The following is a 27,220-nucleotide window of genomic DNA, read 5'->3' as shown; positions in this document are numbered from 1 at the left end:
AATTTGCTTGTGAAGGATATGGTATGCCATGCTAAGAAGGTCAGACTGTATTCTATGCCAAGAGGAATCCAGTGAAAGTTTATTTTAAAAAGGAAACAACTCTGGTAGAATTTATTGCTTTGCCTGTCCTGTTTCTCATATTCCATTCTTTCCCACTCTCTGTCTGTTTCTCTCTGACACACACACACACACAAACACCCTCATTTCTTATATTCATTTTTTCCTCTAACATATGAATTCAGAATCAACTCCTAAATTGAATATTCTAGCCCAATCCTATTTATTAAATTTTGTTTCCAATCACTCCCCTGTACCATCTTACCAATCAGCCACTCCCACTGTGATCTAACAATGGAGCTCCTGTCTATGTCAATTTCTTTGCCTGAAAATAAACCAAAGCCCACCACTTCCCAGGTACCTCTCACCTCTATCCTCCTAGAGTCCTCAGAGTCTACATACAGCTGCTAGCTCTTAGTTACTGTATACTGTTACATTGTTTTCTAATTATCAGTGCCCCCCTTCTCATCCCTACTAAACATAAATTCTCTGGAAGCTTTAAAGTAAGCTCAAATAAGATGAAGGATCACACGTTTCTTGCTCACCACTGTATCCCATATGCTTACCTTATAGTAGATGACCAATAAAGATTCCCTGAACACTCACACTTGTAATTAAGACTGCTTCTGCCTGATGTCTGTATCCCCCCCTCCATAAAGGCAAGGATTTTTGTATGTTTTGTTCATCGCTGTCTCTCAAGTGCCTAAAATAATGTGAATCACACAACAGATGCTCAACAAATATTTGTTGAATTAATTAGGATGTCAGGGATTTTGTCTTGCTCACCACTATATTCACCATCTTTGTTTGACACAGTACATGCTCGATAAATTTATTGAATGAATTATGCCAAGATCATGTCTTCTGCTACTTTATATTGCTATCACAATTGTGAACACATGGTAGATATTCAATATATATATTTGTGATTAATTAATTGGATATGAAACAGTTTCAACTGGTTACTAAACTTTGTATTATTTTAAGTACAGTTCTTCCCTTGATGATTGAGAAAGAGTTAACAATTTGCTTATATACACAGAAGAGAAACCCTTTCAACCATGGTTAAACATATTTTCATCTACAACTACTAATTTTTCAAGAGATAGAAATATCAATTGTGAGGAAAGAAAGAAAGGATCCAGTGTGTACTATGCAAGAACGATCTCATTATTTCTTTAAACAAGAAAACTTGATTAGTGAAGAGAAACAGCCCTCCATCAGAGACCACTAGGTGACTATTTAGCAATGGCTACCAATATGCCATGCGTGTATCATTTAGATTTGCTTAAATAGCCTCCCACAAAAGCCTCTGTAGGCATGCTTTTCCTCCATTCTTAATATGGAAAAATCAGTCTTGATTCTTCTGATAAGAAATGCATGGTAAAGCTAGTGGGGTAGCTCAGTTGCAGAATGCTTGCCTGTCATGTGCGATGCCCTGGGTTCAATCCCTAACACCATGGTATTTTTTTGTAAAGATAATCTTATCAGAAACTGAAGTCCTGAGAAATTAGGTCATTGGCACAAGGATTTCAAAGTGTGTCTGACCCTGTACCATATAGGTGGAAAGGCAACTTGGAGTTTGAGAGTAGTAAGCAATTATAGGAGAAATCTCCAGGGAATGTCAGAGTCAGCTAACACTCTTCTCTCCGTGGGGTTTTGAGTTTGTGAAATTCCTTTTCATTCAGTCCTGATGTCATGCTGAGTCATAAAAAGTAATGTTCTTCAGCACAACACATCTCTGGAAGCCCTTTAACCAGCCTCTGTTAGTCATCACTACACTCATGGGCTTGAGGCCAGTGCCATTCACACTTCCCCCTGTTCTGCAGCAGACAGACGGAGCTCTTCTAATCCTTCTCTCTCTTCTCCCCCATCTCTCTAAAACTCTTCTCTAAGGGAGAAACAGCTATAGCTTTGGGGATAATATAGCTTTAAGGCAACTTTTGGCAAATGTGAACGTCCTAACATCTGGGCAGTGTTAACAGAATCCCGGAGGCCCGGACAGACCAGGAGCCACTCGTTCTAGGAATGTTAAAGTAGAAGTTGTTATTTTTTCCCCCGACTGATGAGAGGAGCAGAAAGGAAGGAGAAAAAGGAGGAGAGAGAAAGAGCACAAAAAACTATAACACAGGTAAGATCTGCAATTATCTCCTCATACTACTCTACCTCGTTTCACAGCTATGGACCAGTAAGGAGACCCAGGACTTGGACAACATGGCTGGGGGTAGAACGGGGTGATAATCTTTTATGAAATTGGATCTCATGCTGTTTTCATTTGTGCCATGACCTGGTTGCAGACAAATGTTCCCACTAACTTCTCAGCCCACAGTAAGGGATGGCTGACTCCAGTGAGTCAAGTTTTCAGTTTGAGAGATTGGGGAGGAGGTGGGCAGGTAAAGGGTCACCTGAGTATCGAGTCTGAAAAAGGAAAATCCCTGCTGCAGAACAAAGGAACTGAATTGAGGCTAGATGTGGGAGAAAGATCAGTGATTAATTTTATAGCTGTTCATTTTCCTGGATCTTTTTTTCACCCTTTTTTTTTAATTGCTTCTTCTTCAATCCACCTCTTTTCTTCAGATTTTCTTTTTTTTTTTCTAGCATCATTTCTACATCTTTCCACTTTCTTTACCTTCCCCATTTACTCTCACTTTTTTCTCTATCCAGCTTAATTGCCACTATCTAGATGCAATCTGAAGTAAAATAGCAATGAACTACAAAATGTCCTAACGGGACACTGGCCAGAGTCTGCCATCATTTTGCTTTTCCATTTCTGGGACTGACTCCTCCTCTGAGCATGACATTTCATTGAAAGCATGCAAGTGAATGGGTGCTTGCTAAAATGTCCAGTGGCCAGTTTTTACCAATGGGCAGCAAATTTTAACACTGTCATTTATGAAGTTTTTGCCCACTGGGAACCACAAAAAGTTCCCATCCCATTAAAGTGAGGGACAGACTTGGAAGTAAAAGGGCAATTGGAGCTTGCTCACCCTCTCCTCATGGACCTCAGTAGGTCCTACCTAACCTCTCTGACTTCCTGCTGGCTTAGCAAGGTAAAACTAGAAGGTTAGACTGGATTTGAAAGCCAGAAGCCATTACCACACCACTAAGCCTCAAAACCCAAAGCTAGGAACAGAGCCAAGATATAGTCACTGCCTGGGAGACTAGAGAAGGGAAACATCTAGTCCTGTCCAGTATGAAGTTGGTAATAATAATGTTAATACATATTGATTGGTTCCCTATATGCCAGGTAATAATATATTCTTATAATATAAGAATATAATATAATAATATTCTTATAATAATATATTCTTAAGGTAGATGCTATTCTTATTCCCATTTTATAGTAAGGCAATAGAGGCTCAAATAAGTTAAGGAATTTGTTCAAGGTTCCATAGCTAATAGGGGACAGAATTGGATTCCCATCCTGCTTTGTATAACTGTAGTGATCAAGTTCTTAGATCATATATGCTAATGCGCTCTCAGATCAATGGTTAGAAAATAATAGCTGAATAAATGAAACCATTAACTAACAGCCTTTGGATCACAAGATTCCCTTCTGGTTCTGAGTGACTTTTTTTTAGCCTTTTCCCGGTCTTTTACTTCAGTATCCATCCCTATAACTTGGTCCAAGGAACATCTACATCTGATCCCGTCAGGATCAGTTGAAGAGTGTTCATTTAATGTCCAAGGAAAAGGGACCACAAATAACAGTCTTGTTATTCTATAAAGTGGAAAATATTTATGAGGGGGACAATGTAACAGGCATTTATTAATTTTAAAATCTTTCTTCTTCCTCACAGATCCCATATATCTGTCCTTCTCACTTCTGGAAGCTTATAAGTGGCTGGCTTCTGAAAGCATTTTCTGGGTACTTTTGACCACATATCCCTATTTTTACTTCCATAACCCTCCCTTTCAAGGATGGTTGGTCAACTAATTCAAAGAGGAGCTCTTTCTCTGCTGTTCTTCCTAACTCCGGCTGTGACACCGACATGGTATGCAGGTAAGATTTAGAGCTGTTGGCCATTATTTCCAGGGAGGGCAATGCGTAGACCAAGACCTGAAGAAGGGAAGAGTTGGACTATCATGAAAGATCTTTGTTTTAGATATGGAGAAAAACTACTAACAGGAAATCAAGATGACCAAACATTCTAACTGGCTACCAAGGGTAGCCTTTGAGGCACCCTAATAAGAGCTATTTGAAAATAGTTTGTGAGAACACAAAACTGAGAAGGTTGGACAACATGGCCTTTGAAGCTATTGTCTCTCCTGCTTTTGTACTTAGCTTCCTAAAAACTGTGCTCTAAATCATTTCTTTATCAGTTAAATCTTTATTCATATTATGACTCAGTGCCCTTGTCAAGATCACAAAAATGGATCTAAGTGGTCTATTGGATCTAAATGGTCTAAGTGGAACTTAGACTACTTATCTCATTTGGGAAAAAAATAAGGGAGACAGGCAATCCATCGGACTTTTTCTCTCCCTTTCCCCTCCCTCCCAGACCTTATTTATAAGATCATGATAGCACCTTTCTAGTAAAGCTGTTAATAGAAATATAGATCACATTCTCTTAATCAGGAATTCCCCAGCTTCTCTTGTTTTATTCCTTACTTCAAGAAGGGATGGAGATTTCTGGATTCTTCAACGTTTCATCCTATGTCCCTGGAGCCATAGAGAGCTACAAGAATGGACTTAGTGAGGAGAAAAGGAGTGGGGGGGATGAGGGAAGGATAATGAACTAACATATAGAGGTTTTTGATGGGGCCCAGCTGATATTCCAAGTGCTAAGAATATTCTGTGGCCTGCAGTGTCTGCCCTCACAGGAGCTGGGGGTAGGGGGTAGGGGAATAAAATAGGCACAACCCATGGGGTTAGGAAAATATCCAGAGATGAGTAAATAACAAACTGCTTCCATCACAACCACAGTCATTGCAGCTAAAATTTTCCACATGCCCTTAGCTCCTGGTGGAGGCCTTTGGCAGTAGCTCTGTTTGTCTGAAACAGCTGCATCAAGCTTTCATACAAATATGCAAACTTCTTCCCCTTTTTGGCTTAACCTGGCTTTGTAGGGGGTGAAACACAAGGGCTGACATTGAGATGAAGAAATTCAAATGAAGCTCTTGGCAGAGTACACACTGTTTGGGGTTAAAGGTGCCCCAAGTCTCCAGGAGGTAAATATGCAGCTGTCCTCCCCAGCCTCCCCCTTGCTTCAGTTCAAGTATGCAAGACCAAAATCCAGGCAAAGATCACAGGACTAAGGGAGCAGAAATAGATGGCACAAAATCCAAATCTGAATAACTGTGTGAAACCTCATTGCATGCAAAGGCCTTTGCCTTTCCCATGATGAGAGCCTGAACTGTTGGAGTTCTGAGGTCATGGTTGTTTTTTAAAATTTAGATTCATTTGAGGGTCTCAAAGGGCTTGTTTGCAAAGGAAGCGATCACTGCTCCTTGTGAGGAGCCCAAGCTGGTGAGGTGTCTGACAGCCCTACAAATTCTTCTTAGGAGACTACATGATTAGAGACATTTGGGGTTCCTATGATTCTCCCCTACATCGGTAGCTCAGCCACTGAACTTGCCTCCAGTCATTTGTTCATTCATCCAACAAATATTTATTGAGCACTCCCTATACATCCAGGATGTTTTGTTCTATTCTACAGCCTGTGCTCAAGTGGGAATGGAACAATGCAAAGTAGCCAAGTGTGAATTCTGTACTAATCAGGAAAAGGGTCCAGGTATAATTAGCAGAGGGTGGGAAAGGTTGGGAATATAAATGAAGCAAAGAATGGGTTAAAAGTGTGTATTGGCATAGCTGTGCTGTCCAGAAGTCAGACTGTATTTATCATCATAAGCTAAGCATTAATGAGGATCTTAGTCTTCAACTGTCAGTTACATTTCCAACCATTCCTTTATAAATGACTGTGTTTAGCGGGTCTGACTGTGCTGTGGAAGTTGGAGGAACGCAGTAATAGACCACACTGTAACCAACCACCAATTGATCTAAAGAACTGAGAAATGCTGCCCAAGCCCCTCCCCCAGTGCCAGAGAAGGACACGCAGTGGAATAATGTAAAGAGTGTGCTGCTTTAGTTTCATTCTTATACTCCACCTCAACATCCCAATATATGCATACAAATACTCAAAGGCAGGCAAAGAGGAAAAATGGAGAGGTTTAAAGTATAAAGTGGCCTGAGCCCATTCCTGGTGCAAAGGAAACTTGGCACTGGTCTACCTACCTCTGCACTGTGGTGGAGGCTATAATTATCTGATTGAGGCTTCTCCTCAGTTTTTCCACATCCCCTGTAATTCTGGATTGATGTAAAATGCTTGGTGGCCTTCCTCCCCCTACACAAACACACACACACACACACACACACACACAGAGTAAAAAAGCTGGATTCCAAGAAAGACTGTGGTTTTTTTTTTTTTTTTTTTTTTTTTATCCATGGTACACATTGTCAAAAGCTCTCCTCTACAATTATTTTTAGTGGAGTGTCTGACTTTGGTAAATACAGGTCAAGTAGATCTGGACTGGAATGCCCACTCTGCTACTTACTAGCTGAGAGACCTTTAGCAACTTCCTTAATTACTCTGAGCCAACCTCTTCCTCTGTACATTGCATAGTGTTATTAGTATATACCCCATTGAGATGTCACAGTGACAATAACATATGCTTAACACAGAGTAGAAACTGAGTGATGTTGGCAGTCATTGTTGTCTTGTTGTTATTGTTATCCAGTCATAGACTTCTGACACTCCTGTTTTCTCTTCTGGTAAACAGCTGTTTGTTCCCTGCTGAGCATTTCTTCCCAAGCTAGCTCTGTAACAAGTGTGGGGAGTCCTAATACTTTAGGGAGTCACACACATCTGGTCTGTTTACAGGAGCTGTGAGGCTTTGAGGCTAGTACTAAACTGAAACAGCTGACAAGAATTCCATGCCTCACAAAGAAACCTCCCATGTGGGAAAAGAGAAAGCAGGGGAGATGAGGCCTAAGGAGAAATAAAGGGAAGCCAGAAGACATGAATTGGGAAAACTGAAAGAAAAAAAAGAAAAGAGAAAAAATGAACTTTTTCCTTTGGAATGAGGGCAAACCAACAAGGACATGATTTCATAAGGCAAACTTTCAGTTTGATTCATTCCCTCGTTCACCAAGTTGGACTGGTTTCCAACACCCCCCACACCCCCATCTGGATCTGTGGGGAGTAAAGGAGCTTCATCATTTAGCTCATTGCTCCACCCTTTAGTGCAGGGGGCCCTCTGCATCGTCCCAGAGAGGAGGCCTCCAGCTTGTGGTCTGTTTACACAGACACCAAAACCCAGCCTTGTCCTAGAAGCATACCCTCCTAAAAATGGAGAATTCTCTTCAGACTTGAGCACTGGTTGTCTATCCTATTCTTATGCATGCATTAGAGCTTAGGGGGGCTGGAAGAAGGCTTTCCGGAAACTTCACTCCGGAAAGGACCAAGTTGTTTTCCAATTAGTTCATATTCATGACCGATTTCCTGCCGTCTGGTGGAACATACTGTTTAGTCTCCTAGACAGCTGCAGACCTGCCTCCACCAGGGAATGAATCACTTAACTGAATGGAGGTAGATTAAGAATGTTCTCTAGTTCAGCAGCCCCATACTAAAGCTCCTGCTGATTACAGGAACAGGAATTTATCCAAAGGACTCTGCCTTGGGCTGAGATGTAACTCAGTGATAGAGCACTTACCTAGCAAGCATGAGGTCCTGGACTCCATCCACAGCACTGCAAAACAAAACAAACAAACAAAGGAAAAAGAAGGAAAAAAAGTATTCTGCCTCCTCATTTCTCAAAATCAGGACAAAGTACTCATGAGACTGTTTTCATTCCTTCTTGCCTTTTGAGCCATCCATCTCTGCCTTGGCACGCCACCCCCAGCAACAGTCAGTCAGGTGACAAAAATACTCCTGCCCTGTGGTCTAATAGGAGCTTGAACTATTTTCCTCTGAAGACTTTGAGCAGGCCTGTCACTAGGGGAAACACTTAGTTTTTCTTTTTTTTCCTTATACCTGGGACAAGATTCCATACTCTGAGTTTGGTCATCAAGTGTCTCACCAAGAATCCCAAGTCACATCAAGGTCACTTATAATCCAGATTGATAGGAATGATGGATGGTCAAGAATTCTAATTATTTTTCTTTTGAAAGGAGTCTTCTAGTGCTATTGCTGTGTTCCCTGACCATGAGCTTGCCTTCTACAGTGATCCTCTTATATGCTGAGGGTCACCCACAGTAAGTTAATGCAACTTTGCAAGTCACCTGGCTCCCTGTCCATGGAGTACAAAGTTGTAGGGGAGCTGGGAAGAATTTAGGAAGAAATCTACACACCATCTTGATACTGTCTTTTTTTTTATAGGCTCAGGCTACTATCCAGATGAAAGCTACAATGAAGTGTATGCAGAAGAGGTCCCACAGGTCCCTGCCCTAGACTACAGAGGTAATCTTCACTTCTCAGTCTCAGGAACACTCTTTTTCTGGCCTAAGGCCAAGGTCCTTCCCTGAAGCATCATCCTCCAGGCTTGGCTCATACGTGCCAAAAATGCAGCACAAGGAATTATCCAGGCTGATTTCTAAACATGAGCTTGGTTACTGACTTGCTGTGTGACCTCACCTCTCTAGCCATCTATTATTAATCCTTAATATTAACTGAGTACATACTGTATGCCTAATCCTATGTAAGGTAACCCACTTTGTGATGCAAAGTGTAAGATAGGGTTTTATCCTCCTTAAATGCTTGTATTCTATTGGGGATTAAGAGAGGATAAAATTAGCACAAGCCAAGCAAGTAAGCATGAGACTATAGGGTAGCACTAAATGCAATGGGAATTAAGATAAAGAAGTCAGGAAATCATTCATGAATGATGACATTTAGGCTAGATCTTCAATGATGAATGGGATTTTGAAAACTAGAAAGGGGAGGAGGGAAGGGCACTTGGCAAGGGAGGTGGCCAAAGATAGGAAGGTGAGAACAGACCCATTACAAGAGGGAGCTAAAAAAAAAATAGACTGATTGGAGGAGAGGGAATGTTACAGGAATAGTAGAGAATGAAGTTGAATATAAAAAGTGAGATCAAATTAGGAAGGGCTCTATGACATAGGGACCATTCTAAGGAGAGACAGAGGAATACCTGTGAAGAATGCTGAATAGCAATACCTGCATTAAAAGGAAGGTTAAGCCAGGTGATAACTAATATCCCTTCCATGTCTGATTCTGTTTCTATGCTTAGCATATCGTTGCAGAAAAGTTTAGCTGTTGTGCTAAGGGATATAAGGACCATATCACATATTTTTGCAGTGGGGAGTGACATTGTAAATAATAATTTCAGAACGCTAACCTGCTTATTCTGTTCAGAAAGTAAGGATTTGGAGGAGTAGAGCCTGAGTCTGGGATGCTCTCCAGGAGCCAGTTATAGTAAGGTTAGCTAGAGATGATTGAGGGTAGTGGCATAGAAATGGAGAGTAAGGATATGCTCTAGAATGGGCCAGATTGTAGCACAGTGGTAGAGTGCTTGCTAGCATGTGCAAAGCCCTGGGTTCAATCCCCAATACTGCAAAAAAAAAAAAAAAAAAAAAAAAAAAAAAAAAAGAAGAAGATGTACCCCAGATGCATTTCAAAGAAAATGAACAAGACTTGGTACAGATTAGATGTACCAAGAAAGAAAGAAACTGATTCTGAAAGCATCCAGTCTGAATACCTGGGAGAACTGTAAGTCTCCTCTAAAAGACAAGGTTTAAAAAAGAAAACTAGAGCTGACTACAGGGGTGCATACCTGTAATCCCAGTACCTCGGGAAGCTGAGGCAAGTCTGAGGACAACCCCAGCAACTTAGCAAAATCCTGTCTCAAAACAAAAAGGGCTAGGGACAAATCTCAGTGGTAAAACACTCCTGGACTCAATCCCCAGTATCACATGCACACACACACACACACACACACACACACGCACACACACACACACACACAAAAAAAAAAAAAAACAGAAGCAAGGAAGAAAGAAAACAAACTGGTTTGGTAAAGATACTCTATGGACAGTTGGAAGTAGAAATATGGAGCTTTGTGAGTCCCTGACTTAGATGAATGGGCTGTCTGAGGAAGCAGAGGGCCAAAGTCAAAGCCTTAGAAGATATCTGTAGATGTGAGTAGGAAAAAGGGAGCCAACAAGGCAGAGAGAGTTAGCAGTCAGCCATATGAACAGAGATCAGGGTAGTGCCTATCATATTAGCGAAGACACATAAGAGAGTTTTAGGAAAATGGAAAGGTTAAGAAATCAATTATGTCAAGTATTGCAAAGAGATCACATTGAAGGGAGAAATTTTATTTAACAAAAAGGAGGTGACATTTGACAAAACAATTTCAGTAGAAAAATGATCAGAATTTTGGGGTTTTCTATGCTACTTTTTAGCTACTTTCTTCTTATTATCAATGGTCCATACCCACTGCCTCTGTCTCAGTGCCCACTAATTCCTAAACGTCCTGTAGTCTGTTTTCCACCCACCCACTAATCTCCAAACTGCAGCATCTCTTGAAGACAGTGTTGCTCTCCCATGACCAAATCACATGACCTTGAGCTTTAGTCTCCTCAGTCTCTCCAGCAGCAATGAGCAGGCCCCTTTTTTCTAAACTCCTCTTCCTTGGGATCCATGACATTTTACTATTCTATTCATAGCTGAAGCCAAGAAAGAAGATGGACTTTCTGGTGGTAAGAATACAGAGAATGAAACTGGGATCTTGGGTAACCTTGACTGGTCTCAAGCTCCTGGACTAACTCTCCAACTGCTGCTAGACACTTCCATTTGGAGACGTCTAAAACAAAATTCTTTCATCTTGCCTGAAAAAGTTCTACCAGTTGACCTTCCTACTTCTGACAATGGTACCATCATTCTCTTAGCTAGAATACCTTGATATCACTTCTAATCATCGTCATCACCTTTAATAACTCCTTTTCCTCATTCATCAAGGCCTACCACTTCATTATTAATCCATGGGAATAAAACTTTTATTACCTCACACCTGAATAATGGTAGTTGCCCCAGCTGCATTCTCTGACTCATGTTTCTCTATCCCCAAAACCTAGTGTCCCACTATAACCATTTTTCTCTTTTTCTTTTTTCTGGTACCAGGGATTGAACCCAGAGACATTTAACCACTGAACCACATCCTCAGTCCTTCTTTATTTTTCATTTTGAGACAGGGTCTTGCTAAGATGCCCAGTGCCTCACTAAGTTGCTGAGGCTTACTTCAAACTTATGATCCTCCTGCCTTAGCCTCCCAAGCTGTTGGGATTACGGACATGTGCCACTACACCCAGCTCTACTATGATCATTTTTAATCAGAATCTGGTCACCATCTATCTTCACAGCCTGACATCTTTTCACCCTTCTCCCCGCTTGAAATTTGTGCTTCATTCAGAGTGAGCTTTTCCTCACTCTCTCACTCTCACCGAATATTGAAAGGTACTACTATGTACCTCTTCTAAAATCAGCATTTATTGCCTAAACTACTCATTTGGCCTTCATCATATACTGACTCTTTAATCTACTTTTTATTACTCTCAACAAAGTGTCCATTTAACAGAAGGAACCATGAATATCACTCCCACAGAGCCTTGTAACAAGTAGATTCTGACCACTGACATCCTAGGAACAGAAGCCAGATTGCAGACTCTAAATGGGAAAAGTAGATAGTAAAAAAGCAACAAACATAGAAAGTGTTTTCAAGGGATCTGGCAACCCTATGATTAATATTAACTGCCTCATTGGTCATTTTTAAATTAGCAAAAAGGCCTTTAGAAAATTATGAGTCAGCTTGGTGTGGTATTGCATTTCTGTAATCCCAGTGACTCAGGAGGCTGAGGCAGGAGGATTGCAAGATCCCGCAACTTAGTGAGGCCCTAAGCAACTTAACAAGACCCTGTCTCAAAATAAAAATTAAAAAGGGCTGTAGATGTGGTTCAGTAGTAAAGTGCCTCTGGAATCAATCCCCAATACCAAAAAAAGAAAAACGAAAAGAAAAATATAAGTCACATAGCAGCCTTTGGCCTTGGGGTCTAGTGTCTTTAGAACTTACTCTCAGGACATAAAATGAATTGAATGAGGTTATTAATGATGAATGGGAAGGAGTGACCAGGAAAAGTACAACCTGAGGTCCTAGCCTTCCTTCTAAGACACTTGTGACTTCATACACAACAACTCTGCAACTGTAGTGATTAAGGACTTTCTGTAATTTGAAGACGGTATCTCCAGATGACTATCATATGTGTCACAGACACATGCCAAGACACTGGAAGTTACAGTATGTTGTTGCTTGAGGACTGATGAGACAGTGGCTCAAACCCAGACACTGATTTAGGAACTATCAATCGTAGGGCTAGATATTTTACATGTGCAGTTTTAATTGATTATAACCACAGTTCTATAGAACTGATTTATTATCCCTCGTTTTACAGATCAGGAAACTAAGCTCAGGGAAGTTAAATTTAGAGTCACAGAGCTTAGCAGAGACAGAACAGGAATTTAAACTCAGGTCTGTCTGACTCCAAAGCCATACTGATTCCATCTCTTTCATTAAAAATATAACTCATTATCTAAAAAGAAAAAAAGATAACTGCTAAACAATAAAAAGCATATGATTATTGTAGAGCAAACTGCCCACGTAGTTTGGTACCATTTTCACTAATCTTGCATTGCCTGTTTTTCCTTTTCATGAATCCTAATTTGGAGTCAGAAATTCTTCTCTCAGGTGCACCCTCAGTCTACGGGGTTGCTGTGTTCCTCACAGCTTCCCTCAGCCCTGGGAAAACTAGTCACTCTGCCTGGGTTATCTGAAGATAATTACAGAGAAGGACCTTCCAAACCCGTTGCCAGTGCTCTTTTCATTACAGGACTTTTTTTTTTTTTTTTTTTTTTTCCAAAAGAGCCCTTCCATCTCTTTGGCCCTGGACAAACTCTTATTATGTGTCACTGTACTAAGTATTTTATAAATGTTATTTCATTTAAATAAATCACATGGTTACTATGTAGCGATATGGAAACATCTCTAAGATGCAACATTCATCCTATTTTTTAAAAAAGCAATGGTAGTAGCTGGAGGTATAGCTCAGTGCTGGAGCTTTTTCCTAGTACATATAAAGCCCTGGGTTCAAGCCTCAGGAACACACACACAAAAAAATCAATGGTGGAAACAGTGGACATAATATACTGTTCCATGTGTTATAAAGGAGGGGGAAACAAGATGCTATACCAACATTTGCATTATATGCATAAACTATTAACAGTGGGGTCTAAGTGAGAATGAGTAGGATAGGGAGGGGGACATTTTACTGTGTAACATTTTATACTTTTGGGGGTTTGACCCATGTGGATCGACCTCTTCAAAACGGTCAATAAAGCCTTCAAAATAGCTGCTGCAATGGCAGATTTTGTGCTTTGAAAAAACGTGGAATTTGGAGCAGAAAATGCTCGGGTCCAAATCCCAGCCCTATTCTTTATTTGCTGAGGGACCCTGGGCAAATTACTTCCTCATTTGCAAAATAAGGATAAATACCTACTTAACCTCAGAGGGCTGTTGGGAGAACTAGGTGAAGTGATTTATATGAAGGAAAAGTATGTAGTGTGGTACCTAATCACAGTAGATACTCAATATAGACTAACACACATTTCCAAGCAGACATTTTCACCATACAGTCTTTAATTTTTTGTTTTGTTTTAGGGATTGAACCCCAGGTCACTTAACCACTGAGCCACATTCCCCACAGCCATTTTTATCTTTTTTTTATTTTGAGACAGTGTCTCACTAAGTTGCTTGGGCCTCGCTAAGTTGATGAGGCTGGCCTTGAACTTGTCATCCTTCTGCCTCAGCCTCCCAAGTGGCTGGGATTATGAGTGGGAGTCACCACATCCAGCCACCATGCAGTATTTAACCATGTTCTTAGTTTCGTTTTCACACTGGCATTCCTTGGGTACAGTTGTTCAGCCAGTTATGAATCTCTTTAACTGTTTTGTCACCTCTCCCATATTTCTTCATCTCATCCACATCACTGGCATGAAAAGTAATGACACATGCCTCACTTCATTTCTCCTGTTGTACCAGTCTGGTGGCCTTACCCGAAAAGGAAATGAGGTCAGTCTGGAATTACTTGTTCTCGAGGGCTCCTGGAGATCATCACTTCTCTAACAGATCATAAGTCATACATTTAAATATTCTAGAACACTATGCTGTCAGTGTCACCAGGCTATAGTTCTCAGAGGCTACCTTCTTCTTTATTTGAAAATGTGAATCGTTGCTTTGCCCTTCACCAGCCTTCCAACATTTTGTCTTTATGCCAGGATTCCTCTGGGCCAGCACATTTGAACTTATTTACAATAGTTGGGCCTCTCTTACTGTCTCAGTATTTATCTTGAGCTTTCTATTTCCCTTTACCATTCTTTCTTCTTCTATCAGTTTCAATCTGATGTGTATTTTCCTTGACAGAATAAGGGGAAAAAATAGAATGGAAGTGATTGTTGAGGTCCCAGCCTCCCATTTAAGGTTGTTATAATATGTGCTGTGACCTTATAATCAACAGCTCTACAACTATAGTGCTTAAGAGACTTTCTGTAATTTCCAGATGGCAGCCCTGTCACTGCCACAGGCTTGAAACTAATGCTGGAAGCCCCAAACGTGGTGTTAGTTGAAGAATAGTTTTCTCTCTGTCATCCGTCTTCATTCTCCAGCTGCACTCAAGCAGAGACTCAACCCTTTCTTTTATCCTATAGCTCCTGATGTGCTTTTGTTTAAAGTCTCAGTGTTACTTTTTGGGAATCAAATCAGCTCACATGGGGCTTTAGTCTTCCCAACCCTAGGCAAACAGATATGGTCCATGCTGTATAAACCTCCTTGCACAGATGGCTCTCCATTTGTTTACATGTGTCCCTTTAAAATCCTAATCCATTGAAGAGTCATTTATTTTGTACTGTCTGGAGGCATCTTTATGATGCCCTGTAACCTCTTTTGCTCAGTACTGAACTGAGATTGGACTTTCATTCCTAAGCAACCTCCTTTGCTGTCACATTCATTTTCTGACTCCAGTGTATATTTTTGTGTTTTTAAAATTTTTTGTTTTATATTTACATATAGTAAGATTCATTCTTTTGGGTATATAGTTCTGTGTGTTTTAACAAATGCATAAGGTGGGATAACGACCACTATAGTACAAAACACTTACATTGCCTCCGAAACTTGCCCAGTGCTACTCCTTTGAGATTATCCCTGATCTCAATGCCTTATCTTCAACAACCACTGATCTGCACCCTCTCCCTATATTTTTGCCTAAATTATGCCCCTATAGCTTTGTCATATAATGGAATCCTACAGAATGCAGTCTTTGAAGTCTGGCTTCTTTCACTTTCTAATATGCTTTTGAGATTTATTTATGTTGTCACATGTATCAGCAATTCATTCTTTTATATGGATAAACCAAAGTTAGTTTACCACTCACCCATAGAAATACATTTATTGCCAGCTTTTGGCAATTATGAATAGAGTAACTTTAAACATTTGTGTATATTAAAATAGATTTTTATTTGTTCTTTTTAGTTATATATGACAGTAGAATCCACTTTGATATATTTATACAAGCTTGGAGTATATCTTATTCTAATTAGGATCCCAGTCTTGTGGATGTACATGACAGTGAGATTCATTTTAACTTAAAAAATAGCATATAAAAAATACCTTTTTGTACAGGATTTTTGTGTGGACCCAGGTTTTCATTTCACTAGGGAAAATACCTTAAAGTGGATTGCAGGATCATCTGGTAAAGATATTTTTCTTTGTAATAAGATATGGTGTTACCTTTATAACAAACTACTAAGCTATTTTCCAAATAGCTATGTTTTTGCATTTCACAGCCATATATGAGAGTTCCAATTTCTCTCCTTCACTGGCATTTGGTACTGCCATTTTTTAAAATGTAGACATTCTAATGTTTCTACTAATGATATCTCATTGTGGTTTTAATTTGCATTTTTAATGTCTAATGATGCTCAACATCTTTTCACGTGCTTATGTACCATCAGTACTTTGGTAACATGTCTGTTCATATCCTTTGTCCATGTTATAGCTGGATTGTTTACTTTTTTACTGTTGAGATTTGATGGTTCTTTATATATTTTACATATTATTCCTTTGTTGGATATGTGGTTTGCAACTATTTTCTCCCGGTTTGTGCCTTGTCTTTGATCTCTTAATAGTGCCTTTCATAGAGCAAAATATTTTGACAATGTCCACCTTGTTGACATTTTATGAACTGTGTTTTTGGTGTCATATTTTAGACCTTTATGTCTACAGCTAGTTCCCAGAGATTTTCTCCTATGTTTTTTTTTCTATAAGTTTTATATTTTTCTCTTTAAGTGCATCATTCATTTTGAGTTAATTTTTGTATAATTTCTTGTATTAGATTGTTTTTCTTTTTCCCTTTTCTTTTCTTTCCCTCTTTTCCTCTTTTCTTTCTCTCTCCTTTCTCTCTTCCTATGAAGTTTCAATTGCTCCAGCTCCATTTGTCTGCAATGTTCTTTCCTCCATTTTATTGGTTTTGCACCTTTGTCAAAAAAACATTTTGGCACACTAGTGTGGATCTATTTCTGGGATCGCTGTTCTGTCCCATTGATATATGTGACTGCCCTTTGCCAACGCCAGATTGTCTTAATTACTATGCTTCTAGCTTACTTTTCTTCTGTTGCTACAGTCCCCCGATGGTGTTACACATTAAATATCCAGGATGGAGAAGCCACGTGCTACTCGCCAAGGGGAGGAAATTATCACAGTAGCCTAGGTACGCGTTGCGAGCTCTCCTGTGACCGGGGCTTTCGACTGATTGGACGGAGGTCAGTGCAATGCCTGCCAAGCCGCCGTTGGTCTGGAACTGCCTACTGCAGGCGTAAGTTGCGTGTGTGCATATGCTAACATGGGCATAAGAGAAGCCAGCCAGTCACTTTGGGTATCTCCCTGGAGGTGTTATTATGCCTTTCTTTCAAGTGCAAATTGGGAATTTTCCAGAGGCCCTCACTGAGGCCTTTCCTTATCCTAACATTCTACTTTATTTTCTATCCCTGAGGTTACTGTCTGAGCAATATGGGCATTTATTTACATAGCAGCTAGCCTTTCTAACTCAGGAAACTCAGAAAAGCATGTAGGAGGCTGAGGCTTGGCCCTGAGGCCTGATATGGACCTGGACCTTCTTTTGGAGCTCCAAAGGACATATAGTCTCAGATCCTTTCCCATTTGTGGTCAAGTGCTATTCTTTCTGGCCTATAGCCTTAGAAGGCCTTGCCAGTAAAGCTATGAAACATCTACTATTCTTCATTTTCTTCTGAAAGGCAGAAAGGAGAATCCCTAAGGTAGGATAGGAGGATGCTAATAGACATACATTTCAAATTGTGTCTCCCTTTAGCTTCCAAACCCCCAGCTATTATTCAATCTCCATAGCCTATCTCCTTTTAGCAGATGAGCTTTGACTGTTCACATGTCCATCATCGAATACTATTTGTAGGACATCCTCATGTGTGGAGTCCTGTATTGGTCCCTGCAGGAGCTTACTCAATTCCTCACATACCCTCAGGCCACTTATAGCCTACTGGGATAGAAATCCAAATGTGTGCACATGAATGCTGGACACAGAAGGACTGAGCATTCAGAAAAATGAGGTTGGTCAGAGAAGGTGCTGTGGAGTATAGGAGAAGCCTGATAGCCAGAAAGAAGTCACTACAATCCTCCTGGTGACTATAATTAAGTTGTTTAAAAATTTAAACCCCATTATTTCCAAAATAAATTTGAATTGGCCTGACAAGTTGAAATAAACAAGGCCATAAATTATAAACAAGCATAACACCAGTTAAAAGAATGGAGACATACATATTTCCAGGTTCCTAGAGTGAGTTGATTATTACATTGAATACTAAATCTAGCTTTGAGCTTCCTTGTAAGAGAGGAAAGGACAAACACTTTGGATCTATCATTTTCACTGTCATATAATACTAAGCAAACAAATTCATCTGAAGAGACAAACCTTTTCTCTTGACTGATTTCAAGATCATTTTTGCATAGGTCTTTACATAACAGGTATTGGGAAACAGAAAAGGCAATAAACTTCAAGTCTGGTTTGGCCAAGAAACAGAATGAAAATAGCTTATATAGAATCTTTATTCAAGGCTTCAACAATTCAACTTACACAGGATTTGAACTTAGACAATCTAAAGAAATATATAGCCTACTTCTCTTAAGTATCAGGTATCTCAAATAAGACTTCTGCAAACACAGGTTTACAATTATTTCATGGTGGCAATCTCTGGCACATGTGCTGTCTAAAGCACACAGATTCCTCCTTCATCAAATGCCACCACACCTGGCCCTCCAGGTACTGGCCTGACTTGTACTGTCACATGGACAGAAAGCCATCCCACTCTGGCATATAAGTGGGCTTCAACTGAGAAGTGGCTATGCAAGCACCAGAATGATACTCACAACACACTCAACATACTCTTGAACATATGCAAGAGCTTATAGCATCTGATGAATAAGAGATGGAAACTAACAACTGCTTAGGCTCTAAATGAGCCCATAGGTTTTTATGCATTGTCTCTGTTAATTTGCACAACAATCCTGTAAAACATACACATTTTACAGATAAAAAACACCGAGACTTTTTCAAGTCACAGAGCAAATAAGAGTTGGAGCTGGCATGCAAGCTCAGGTCTCACTCTGAAGTTCATGTGTTTGGAGAGATAATTTACTTCTTTGAGCCCCCCCCCCCCCGTTTGCACACACACCAAGAGTGCTTCTGCACCTTATAATGTGAAAATAAAAAAGACAGTTAAGGGGGAAAGCAGTGTGGCATAAAAATGTAAAGCAGTTTGGGTCAGGTTTCTGTATATTCGTTGTCTCTAATATGGTTCTCCCTTGAGCTAGATGCCCAGGCAACACCCCCAGTTAGTCCCATAGGCCACTGAGATTGCCACTTGCTTCTCTCTTAGAGATGAGATGTCATGCACTGCCATTCATCACTAGCGGCACCTACAGCTGCACAAATGGAGTGCTTCTTGACTCCCGCTGTGACTACAGTTGTTCTAGTGGCTACCACCTAGAAGGTGACCGCAGCCGAATCTGCATGGAAGATGGGCGATGGAGTGGAGGCGAACCTGTATGTGTAGGTAAATGCCAGTTGCTCCTATTTGTCTTGCTGCAAAGAGTCATCCTAGCATTATGTCCACAGGCAAAATGGAATTCTAATTGCAAAGACATTCCTGCTGTGAGGGTGGCACCTTGAGCATAAGCTTAATAAAATTATTACTTCCCCTAGAGTCAGGCTTTATTCCCCAGTCTCCCTAAAAACCTTGAACTTTTTACCTACCCAGTGGTGTATGGTATTGTTTCAATGGGTTCCCTCCAGGGAAGATAGGGGTCCCACAAATTAACACCTGATTTTTGACCTTCACAGACATAGATCCTCCCAAGATCCATTGTCCCCACTCACGTGAGAAGATAGCAGAGCCAGAGAAGCTGACTGCTCGAGTCTACTGGGACCCACCTGTGGTGAAAGATTCTGCCGATGGTACCATCACCAGGTGAGCTTCACTAACACATGCCTCCCAAGAGCCTCCCGGTCCCTCAGGTTGTTCACATTGAAGCTGCACAAGCTGAGGCCACAGTGATGATGTTCTTCAGATCTCAATTCTAAGTATCTTTTTCCTTATAGCTCTTTCATCCTGTCTCAATCAGGGTAACACTTCGGGGCCCTGAACCTGGTTCTCACTTTCCTGAAGGAGAACATGTGATTCGTTACACTGCCTACGACCGAGCTTACAACCGGGCCAGTTGCAAGTTCATTGTGAAAGTACAAGGTCAGAAAAAAATTCTTCAGTTTCCACATTGTTCATTGTTCCTGCTCTGCTCTGAGCTTCTAGAAGCCCACTATGACCCTCTCCTCTCTATGCCTCAAACAGGATTCACCAAAACAGGCTCATTCATGAAACTTCTATTACATGTGCATAAAAATGTTACAAAAACCTTGACTCTTTTTTCTCACTCTCCTAAAACTAGATAAAATTCACAAAGATATTCCGTATCCATTTTTTTCCTTGACTTTCAGAATTATCAAATCTAATCAGTCTTTATTCTGAATCATTCACCTCCTCTGAAACAGGTAGTGTTGGCTGCCTGATTCTTCCCCTTTGTTTTGTGTCACATTGTTTTGTTTAGCTTTTCTTATTATAAAAATAATTTGCACTCATTATTGGACATCCAAAAAACAAGGAACTATATAAGATGAAAAAAATCTATGACCCCATCATCCAGAAGCAATTGCCATTAACCTTTTAGCATTTCCCTTCCAGTCTGTTCTCTATGCATACTTGAAAAATATAATATTGAGATTAGACTGCATATTCAATCATGTATCACACTTTTTATTTTTCATTAAAACACAGTTTTCCCATTTTCTTTAAAATTTCTTCAGAAATATTATCAATGACAGCAGAACATTCTGCTCTAAGAACATATCATGGTTTGATTAATCCTTCTCCAAATCATGGACATTTAAGACTCTTCCAACGTATTTCTGCTATTAAAAGTAATTCTGCAAGGTGGTCATTGTCACACAGGGTGTCCATAGAGTCTGCAAACATATATGACAATATTTCCTTTCACAGATTGATAGTTTTTTGAAGGCAATGTGTATATTCACCTCTGTTTCCAATCTCTGCATTTCAAATTTAATTCCTTAAGAAAGGAAAATTCTGGCTCTATCTCCAACCATTGGAAACATAGAAAAGTCATTCATTCTGATTATTTCAAGTGTCTTGCTCTAGAAAACCCAGAGTAGGCTCCTTCTAGAGACACCATAACTCCTAACTTGAATTTCTCCCTCACAGTGAGACGCTGCCCAGTTCTGAAGCCACCACAGCATGGCTACCTCACCTGCACCTCAGCAGGCAACAACTATGGTGCCACCTGTGAATACCACTGTGATGGCAGTTATGAGCGCCAGGGAACCCCCTCCAGGGTCTGCCAGTCCAGTCGCCAGTGGTCAGGATCACCACCTATCTGTATTCGTGAGTGAAACCAGGAAAAGGGGAGAGTGGACACGTTAATCAAGGGTACTTTGGAGGATTCCCCCATGGCTTAGGGGTCCAATAGCAATGTGAATGATATGGGAATAGGGGCTTCTGAGACACATCTATTATGAGGGGCAACATTTCACCTAGAATACTCCTACCCCAAGAAGGGTTAAAATCTCCAAGTTTCTTTCAGGATTTCTCTTCATGGAAGGGAAAAAAATAACCAGAAAGATTAACTCAAAAGATTGGAACTCCTTAAGATGTTAGCATTACCCATTCAGGGTGAAGGAGAAGGACAGTCTCTGACTAACCATCTGCTTCTGCTCTAGCTATGAAGATTAATGTCAATGTCAACTCAGCTGCTGGCCTCCTGGATCAGTTCTACGAGAAACAGCGACTCCTTATCATCTCAGCTCCAGATCCCTCCAACCGATATTATAAAATGCAAATCTCTATGCTACAGGTAAGACCCACTCCCCTCATGAGGACTTAGCTCCTTTGTATTACCCCCTTAGCTTTCTCAAATCAAATCATTGCTCTCTGCAACACAAACCCCACTTCTTCAAACTTTTCATTGACAGCATTTGATCAGTTTTATCATAGATGTATTTACTAGATGGTTAAAAACTGCTGTGTTTTTACTGAAAAGACAACAAGGCCACTGAAGCAGTAGATGTGACTTGAGGGAGACTGGGTAAAGGTTGGGAAGGGAGTGTGGCAAAGCACTCTAGCAACACTCATAAGACAGATATGATCAAATATGAATGCTAGGAATTAAATACATTTGTATTTTCAAGGAGTAATTCCACTAATGAACACTTATAAGTGCTATGTAATAACCAGATTCTGATCTACATGTTTTGCACATACTCATCTAATTCTCACAACAATCCTTCTAAGGTATGTGCTATTATAATCTCCATTAAATAGGTAGGGGAACTGAGGCATAGTCAGATTAAGTGATTTACTCAGAGTCACTATATAGTAAGTGGTACACCTGGCATTGAACCCGGACAGTCTAGCTCCAGAGTTTGTGCTCTCAACCACTACCTGTAAGAAAAGTAAAATTAAAGTTGTGTGATGATTGTATTAGCTTTGCATCACTATGACTGAGATACCTGATAAGAACATTTTACCAAAGGAAAGTTTATTTTTGGGCTTATGGTTTCAGAGGTTCAGTCCACAGTTGGCCCACTCCATTGCTCTGGGCCTGAGGTAATGCAGAACATCATGGAAAAAGGACCAGGTAGAGGAAAACTTCCCAGTTCATGGCAGCCAGGAAGGCAGGGAGGGAGTGTGTGAGCACACACAGGGAAACAGAGACAAAAAATATTTAACTCCCAAGGGTATATCCCCAGTTACCTTCTTCTTCTAGCCACATTCTACTTGCCTACAGTTACTACCTGGTACAGTGGTCCTTTCAAATTATTCATTCATCACATGGATTAATCTACTGATTAGGTTGTATCACTCATAATCAAATCATTTAAACTCCTGCCTTAACATTAGAGCTTTTTGTGGGGGATACCTCATATCCAAACCGTAACAATTATTTTTAACATACTAAGAGATACCTAGCCAAATTCACTGTTGGGGAAGGGAGAGGTAGATAGGATAGAATAGTTAGGACCATGGGGACTTATATAGAGTACAATAGGTTGCTAAAGAGAATTCAGGATGTGCTGACAGGACTAAGTGGTTCTAGGGAGCTGCAAGGGGCCAGATATTTAGGTAAATGAAGCAGCTATGTAAGGGTTTCCTAAAGGTTGAATCATAGAAGTTGTCAAGTTAATGTTCAGAGGCCCACAATGTTGGCAATTTAGCCAAAAGGATGAACCTGGGGGTCTAGACCAAAAAGGATCTTGTTTCTCCATAAATCCAAAAAACAAAAAAAACAAAAACAAAAACAAAAAAAAAGACAAAGGCAACAGCTTACTTTAACAGGAAACAAGATAAAACATGTGAACCTGCCAGCAAGGACAGTGACATTGAGGTCAAGACTAGATGAGGAGATCTAAGGCAAAACAGACATAGGGTACCAGGGAATGTTCAATGCCACTTTAAACCTCACCCTGGCAACTGGCTAGTAGGAGACAAAGAGCCACGAACGGTAGTTACAGGGTGTGCTGCCCAATGCAGAGAAGGCAATGAAGGGAATGAAGAGCATTGGCCATATTTTAGAGAAATCCTGGAGACTAGAGAAGGCCCTGAGATGTAGCCTAGTGATAAAGAGCACATACTCGGATAAGTCCTCAGTTGAATCTTGGCTCATCATCTTATTGTCATACAAATTTTGGCAAATTACTTTTGCCCATTCAGAATAAGAATGACACCAACTACTTTGTTGGGTCTGTTGTAAGGATTAAATTAGATTATTTCTACAAAGTATTAAGTATATGTAAATAAGTAAGAAACAACAGTCATCATTATCATATCACAATAGCCATCCATTAAGAACCTAAGTAATTTAAAACCTATGAAAAGCTAAGCAATGATTGATTATGTTCTTGCAGTTTAGCTGTTTAGTGATTATGTTTTTCTTTTCTATTCCTCATTGTATGACCAGTTTCATACACTTTGGTAGAAGGAAGGGAACACCTTTGCAGGAATGATGGAAGAAAAAGATTTCGTGGATCTCATATTGTGATCTGTGTGACCCTTGCAGAAGTCCCTCCTGTCCCACCCTGCCTCATGTGGTCCCAGAAGGAATCAGTCAAGTAGCTTGAGGTTTGAGTGCAAAGGCCTGTCCCCTCAAATGTTCTCTCCCCCTTTCCAGCAATCCACATGTGGACTGGACCTGCGGCATGTGACCATCATCGAGCTGGTGGGGCAGCCACCTCAAGAGGTGGGGCGCATCCGGGAGCAACAGCTGTCAGCCAGCATCATCGAGGAGCTCAGGTTCGGGCTGGGAGGCTGTAGGGTGGGGGCAGGTAGAAACCCTAGACAAGACTCTGGTAACAGGGACTTGTGGCAAAACCAGCAGGCACTACTGTCTTGGGACACTTGTGTTTGAACTCTTACGGATGCATTAATTGGGCAAGACCAGAGAGTGATTCTTAACACTGGCAGGACATGCAAGTCAAATGGGACTTGAAAATGCAATGACCAGGCCCCACCTTGGTGTTTTTTTATAATAGCACCTCAGGTGACTTTGAAGCACAATCAGGACTGAGACGGTTAACCTCAGATCCTGTTGTTTCTTGACCTCCTCTTTTTAACCTTCTGTCTACAACAGAGCAAAAGGCTTCTTCTTTAGGCACTAAAATTTGCATCATATCCATCAACCCATGAGGGAAGAGAAAGCTAGAAGTGACAGGTGGTAGAAACTGACTCTTCTCATCATCTGTACATTATCGGCCTTCCAATGCTTCCACATATACTCAGGGACAGTAAAACCATCCATGTTGTCTGTTCTAGAAACAACACTGGCTCAGTCTCAGTGGGGATATTCAATCTCAGTTAGAAAGACTAGGAAACACTCATAGGAAGGAGACTTCAGACTTGCAGCCACAGACAGAAGAGGTAATCAGGTAGTATTTATCACCCTCAGGGCTGCCATTTATGACATGCATGCATATCATACTATGATGGGCGCCCCCTGGGGTTATTCCATGCAGGATCTTTTTTTAAAAAAAATTTAAATTTGTTCTAATTAGTTATATATGATAGTAGAATGCATTTATGCCTTTTGACAAATCATGCAGGAGTCTTAGCTTTATGTAATAGTTCTGCTTAAAGGAGCCTACAATAGAAGCCCAGCCTGGGAATAACAAAGCTGCCCAGCTGGGGTGAGGAAAGGTCAGCTTAGCAGTGCTAGACACATAGAAGCAGCAAGACTTGGACCTGAACAGAAACAAAGCAAAAGGACTTGAGGTAGGTAGTGGAGGGGATGGAGACAAGATGTAGGGGTGGATTAGTCATCAGTACAACTGCGAAAGGTCAGAAGGTAGTAGAACCCTGTGGGACAAATGCTCAGTCAAACAAGGTCTCATACCTCCCTGGGCTGCTCTCTCTAGGCAATTTCAGCACCTTACTCGCTCCTACTTCAATATGGTGTTGATTGACAAGCAGGGTATTGATCGGGAACGCTACATGGAACCTGTTACCCCTGAGGAAATCTTCACATTCATTGATGACTACCTGCTCAGCAACCAGGAGCTGATCCAGCGCCGGGAGCAAAGAGATATATGCGACTGAACTTGAGCCAGGGCAAGGTTGATATCAAGGGAAAATTCCCCCAATTAGCTGAAATTGAGGCCTAATTAAAGGAAGAAATGGTTTCCCACAGCTCTAGGGACAGGACTCTGAGGTGAGTGAGGTTTGCCAATCCAGGGATATTTCAAGACATCATTTTAGTACTGTCATAGTTTTCCTAAGCAAGTCTCTGCTTCAAGTGGTACTGGAGGAGCCTAAGAAGCTAAGCAGGGACAGGCTCTGGGCAGTGGACTGGGGGTAGGAAGTCTTCATTTCCTGATCTGGGACTCTGCCCTGCTCTCCAAAGTCTTTCAGATAAGTAAATTCTAAATTCATTCACTTACCAGTTGTGTTTTAAATGGCTCCTATACCCTGAGGTGACAGCAGAGGGCAGCACAATTGCAACAGACATCCAGGACACTTCAAGAAGTGTAGCTCCATTTTCCTTACAATTTAACTATCTCTGTGGCTGGGGTGGGGTGGCATGGATCTAAAAAACATTCTTGAACCTCTCTGTCATTTCCCCTTATAGGGCATTGGGCTAAAAATATTGTTTGAACCATTGCTTCATCAAGAGTTAGAAAAACATTGTGATGGGAGGGAGTTTGGGAAGAAAAATTCAGTCACAGTGTAATGCTGTCTCCTGACCCTTCCAGCTGGCTCACAGGCAAGAACCTCTGCCTACTGAGGCCTCCAGTCCCATAACAAAAGGCAGACAATATTGCTTCTTCATTAGAGAAACCTCCTCCCATCCCATGATCTAGGGTACTTTAAAACCACCACTAAGATAGCAGGGAAAGAAAGCAGACTCAGCCTCATGTATTAACTTCCTCAGACAACCACAGAGCTGGTGGTATCTACAGTGGCACAAAGTCAAGTCTTAAGGATCAGGCCTGAAAGTAAACTAAGAATGGGCTATTGGGCTGTTAGAGAGTGGAGACAGAGTCCTGGGTTTTGTTGTTTTGTGTGTGTATGTGTGTACTGGGGAATCAACTCATAGCCCTGCATAGGCTATGCATGTACTCAACCATGGAACTACATCCCCAGCCCCAGATCCTCCTTCAGTCCTACCCAGTGGTGTGTCAGTGTTTGAAAGAAAAGTTTTCTTCCCCTTGCTGTTGAGAACCTTCTTTTATAAATTCATGGAATTCAGAGTCATAATTAAAACTAAGCAGTCTTTTTCCTTCTGTTTTAACCAGGGGATCATTAGTGGAAAACTAGAGGGGAGAGGAAGTAGACTGGGTGGGAGGCTCAAGCATTCACTGTGTGCCAGGTGCCATTCTAAACACCCTGTTGATTCACTCTGAGGTCTTCACAAGAACCCTATAAGGTAGGAACTGTTATTAGCTCCCTTTTACAGATGAGAAAAACTGAAGCTCAGCAAGGTTAGGCAATCCACCTAAGATAACTAATAAGTGCCGCTTATTAGTGACAGAGTCAGGATTAAAACAGTAGCAGCCTGGCTCCAGAGTCAATGTTCTTAGCCAGTATGCCATCTGGCTACTACTTCTTTTTCTACTTCGCAGTTAAAAACAGCTGAATGCTCTAAGCAAGAAGAAAGGTTCCATCTTCTAAAATCCTACTCAGATATAAGACTCAGAGTAATCCCTGGAGGAAAGAGGGAAATGAAAGTCTCACCACCCAAGAAAATTCACTCTTTAAAGTAGTGATGGGACATAAATCATGAGTCCAGAACATATGGGGTTAGTAGTGAGTCAGACAGAAGCTATTTCCACTGGGGGTATAGTGGAAATCTCATTTTCAAAATGCAAAATAAAATGTTAGGCAGCTTCTGGGTGGAATGGAACATGGAAGAAATGATCAAATTTGGAAAAAAAAATTCCTCTTCCATCTTCCCT

General features: G+C 40.8%; 1 protein-coding gene across 1 annotated transcript; it reads left to right on the top strand.

Annotated features, from left to right (window-relative positions):
- The first annotated feature begins 1,862 nt into the window (after positions 1–1,862).
- SRPX2 (sushi repeat containing protein X-linked 2) lies at positions 1,863–26,544 on the top strand. Its single transcript, XM_079124075.1, has 11 exons — positions 1,863–2,188; positions 3,858–4,060; positions 8,436–8,516; positions 16,802–16,993; positions 19,086–19,262; positions 19,550–19,676; positions 19,831–19,952; positions 20,982–21,161; positions 21,497–21,630; positions 23,944–24,065; positions 25,184–26,544. The coding sequence occupies exons 2-11, from the start codon at positions 3,979–3,981 to the stop codon at positions 25,362–25,364; spliced, it is 1,398 nt and encodes a 465-aa protein (XP_078980201.1). The 5' UTR covers positions 1,863–2,188; positions 3,858–3,978; the 3' UTR covers positions 25,365–26,544.
- The last annotated feature ends 676 nt before the right edge of the window (positions 26,545–27,220 follow it).

This window comes from Sciurus vulgaris (genome assembly GCF_902686455.1).
Source record: "Sciurus vulgaris genome assembly, chromosome: X".
In the NCBI taxonomy this organism is placed as follows: domain Eukaryota; kingdom Metazoa; phylum Chordata; class Mammalia; order Rodentia; family Sciuridae; genus Sciurus; species Sciurus vulgaris.
This window is presented reverse-complemented; position numbering and strand designations above follow the sequence as displayed.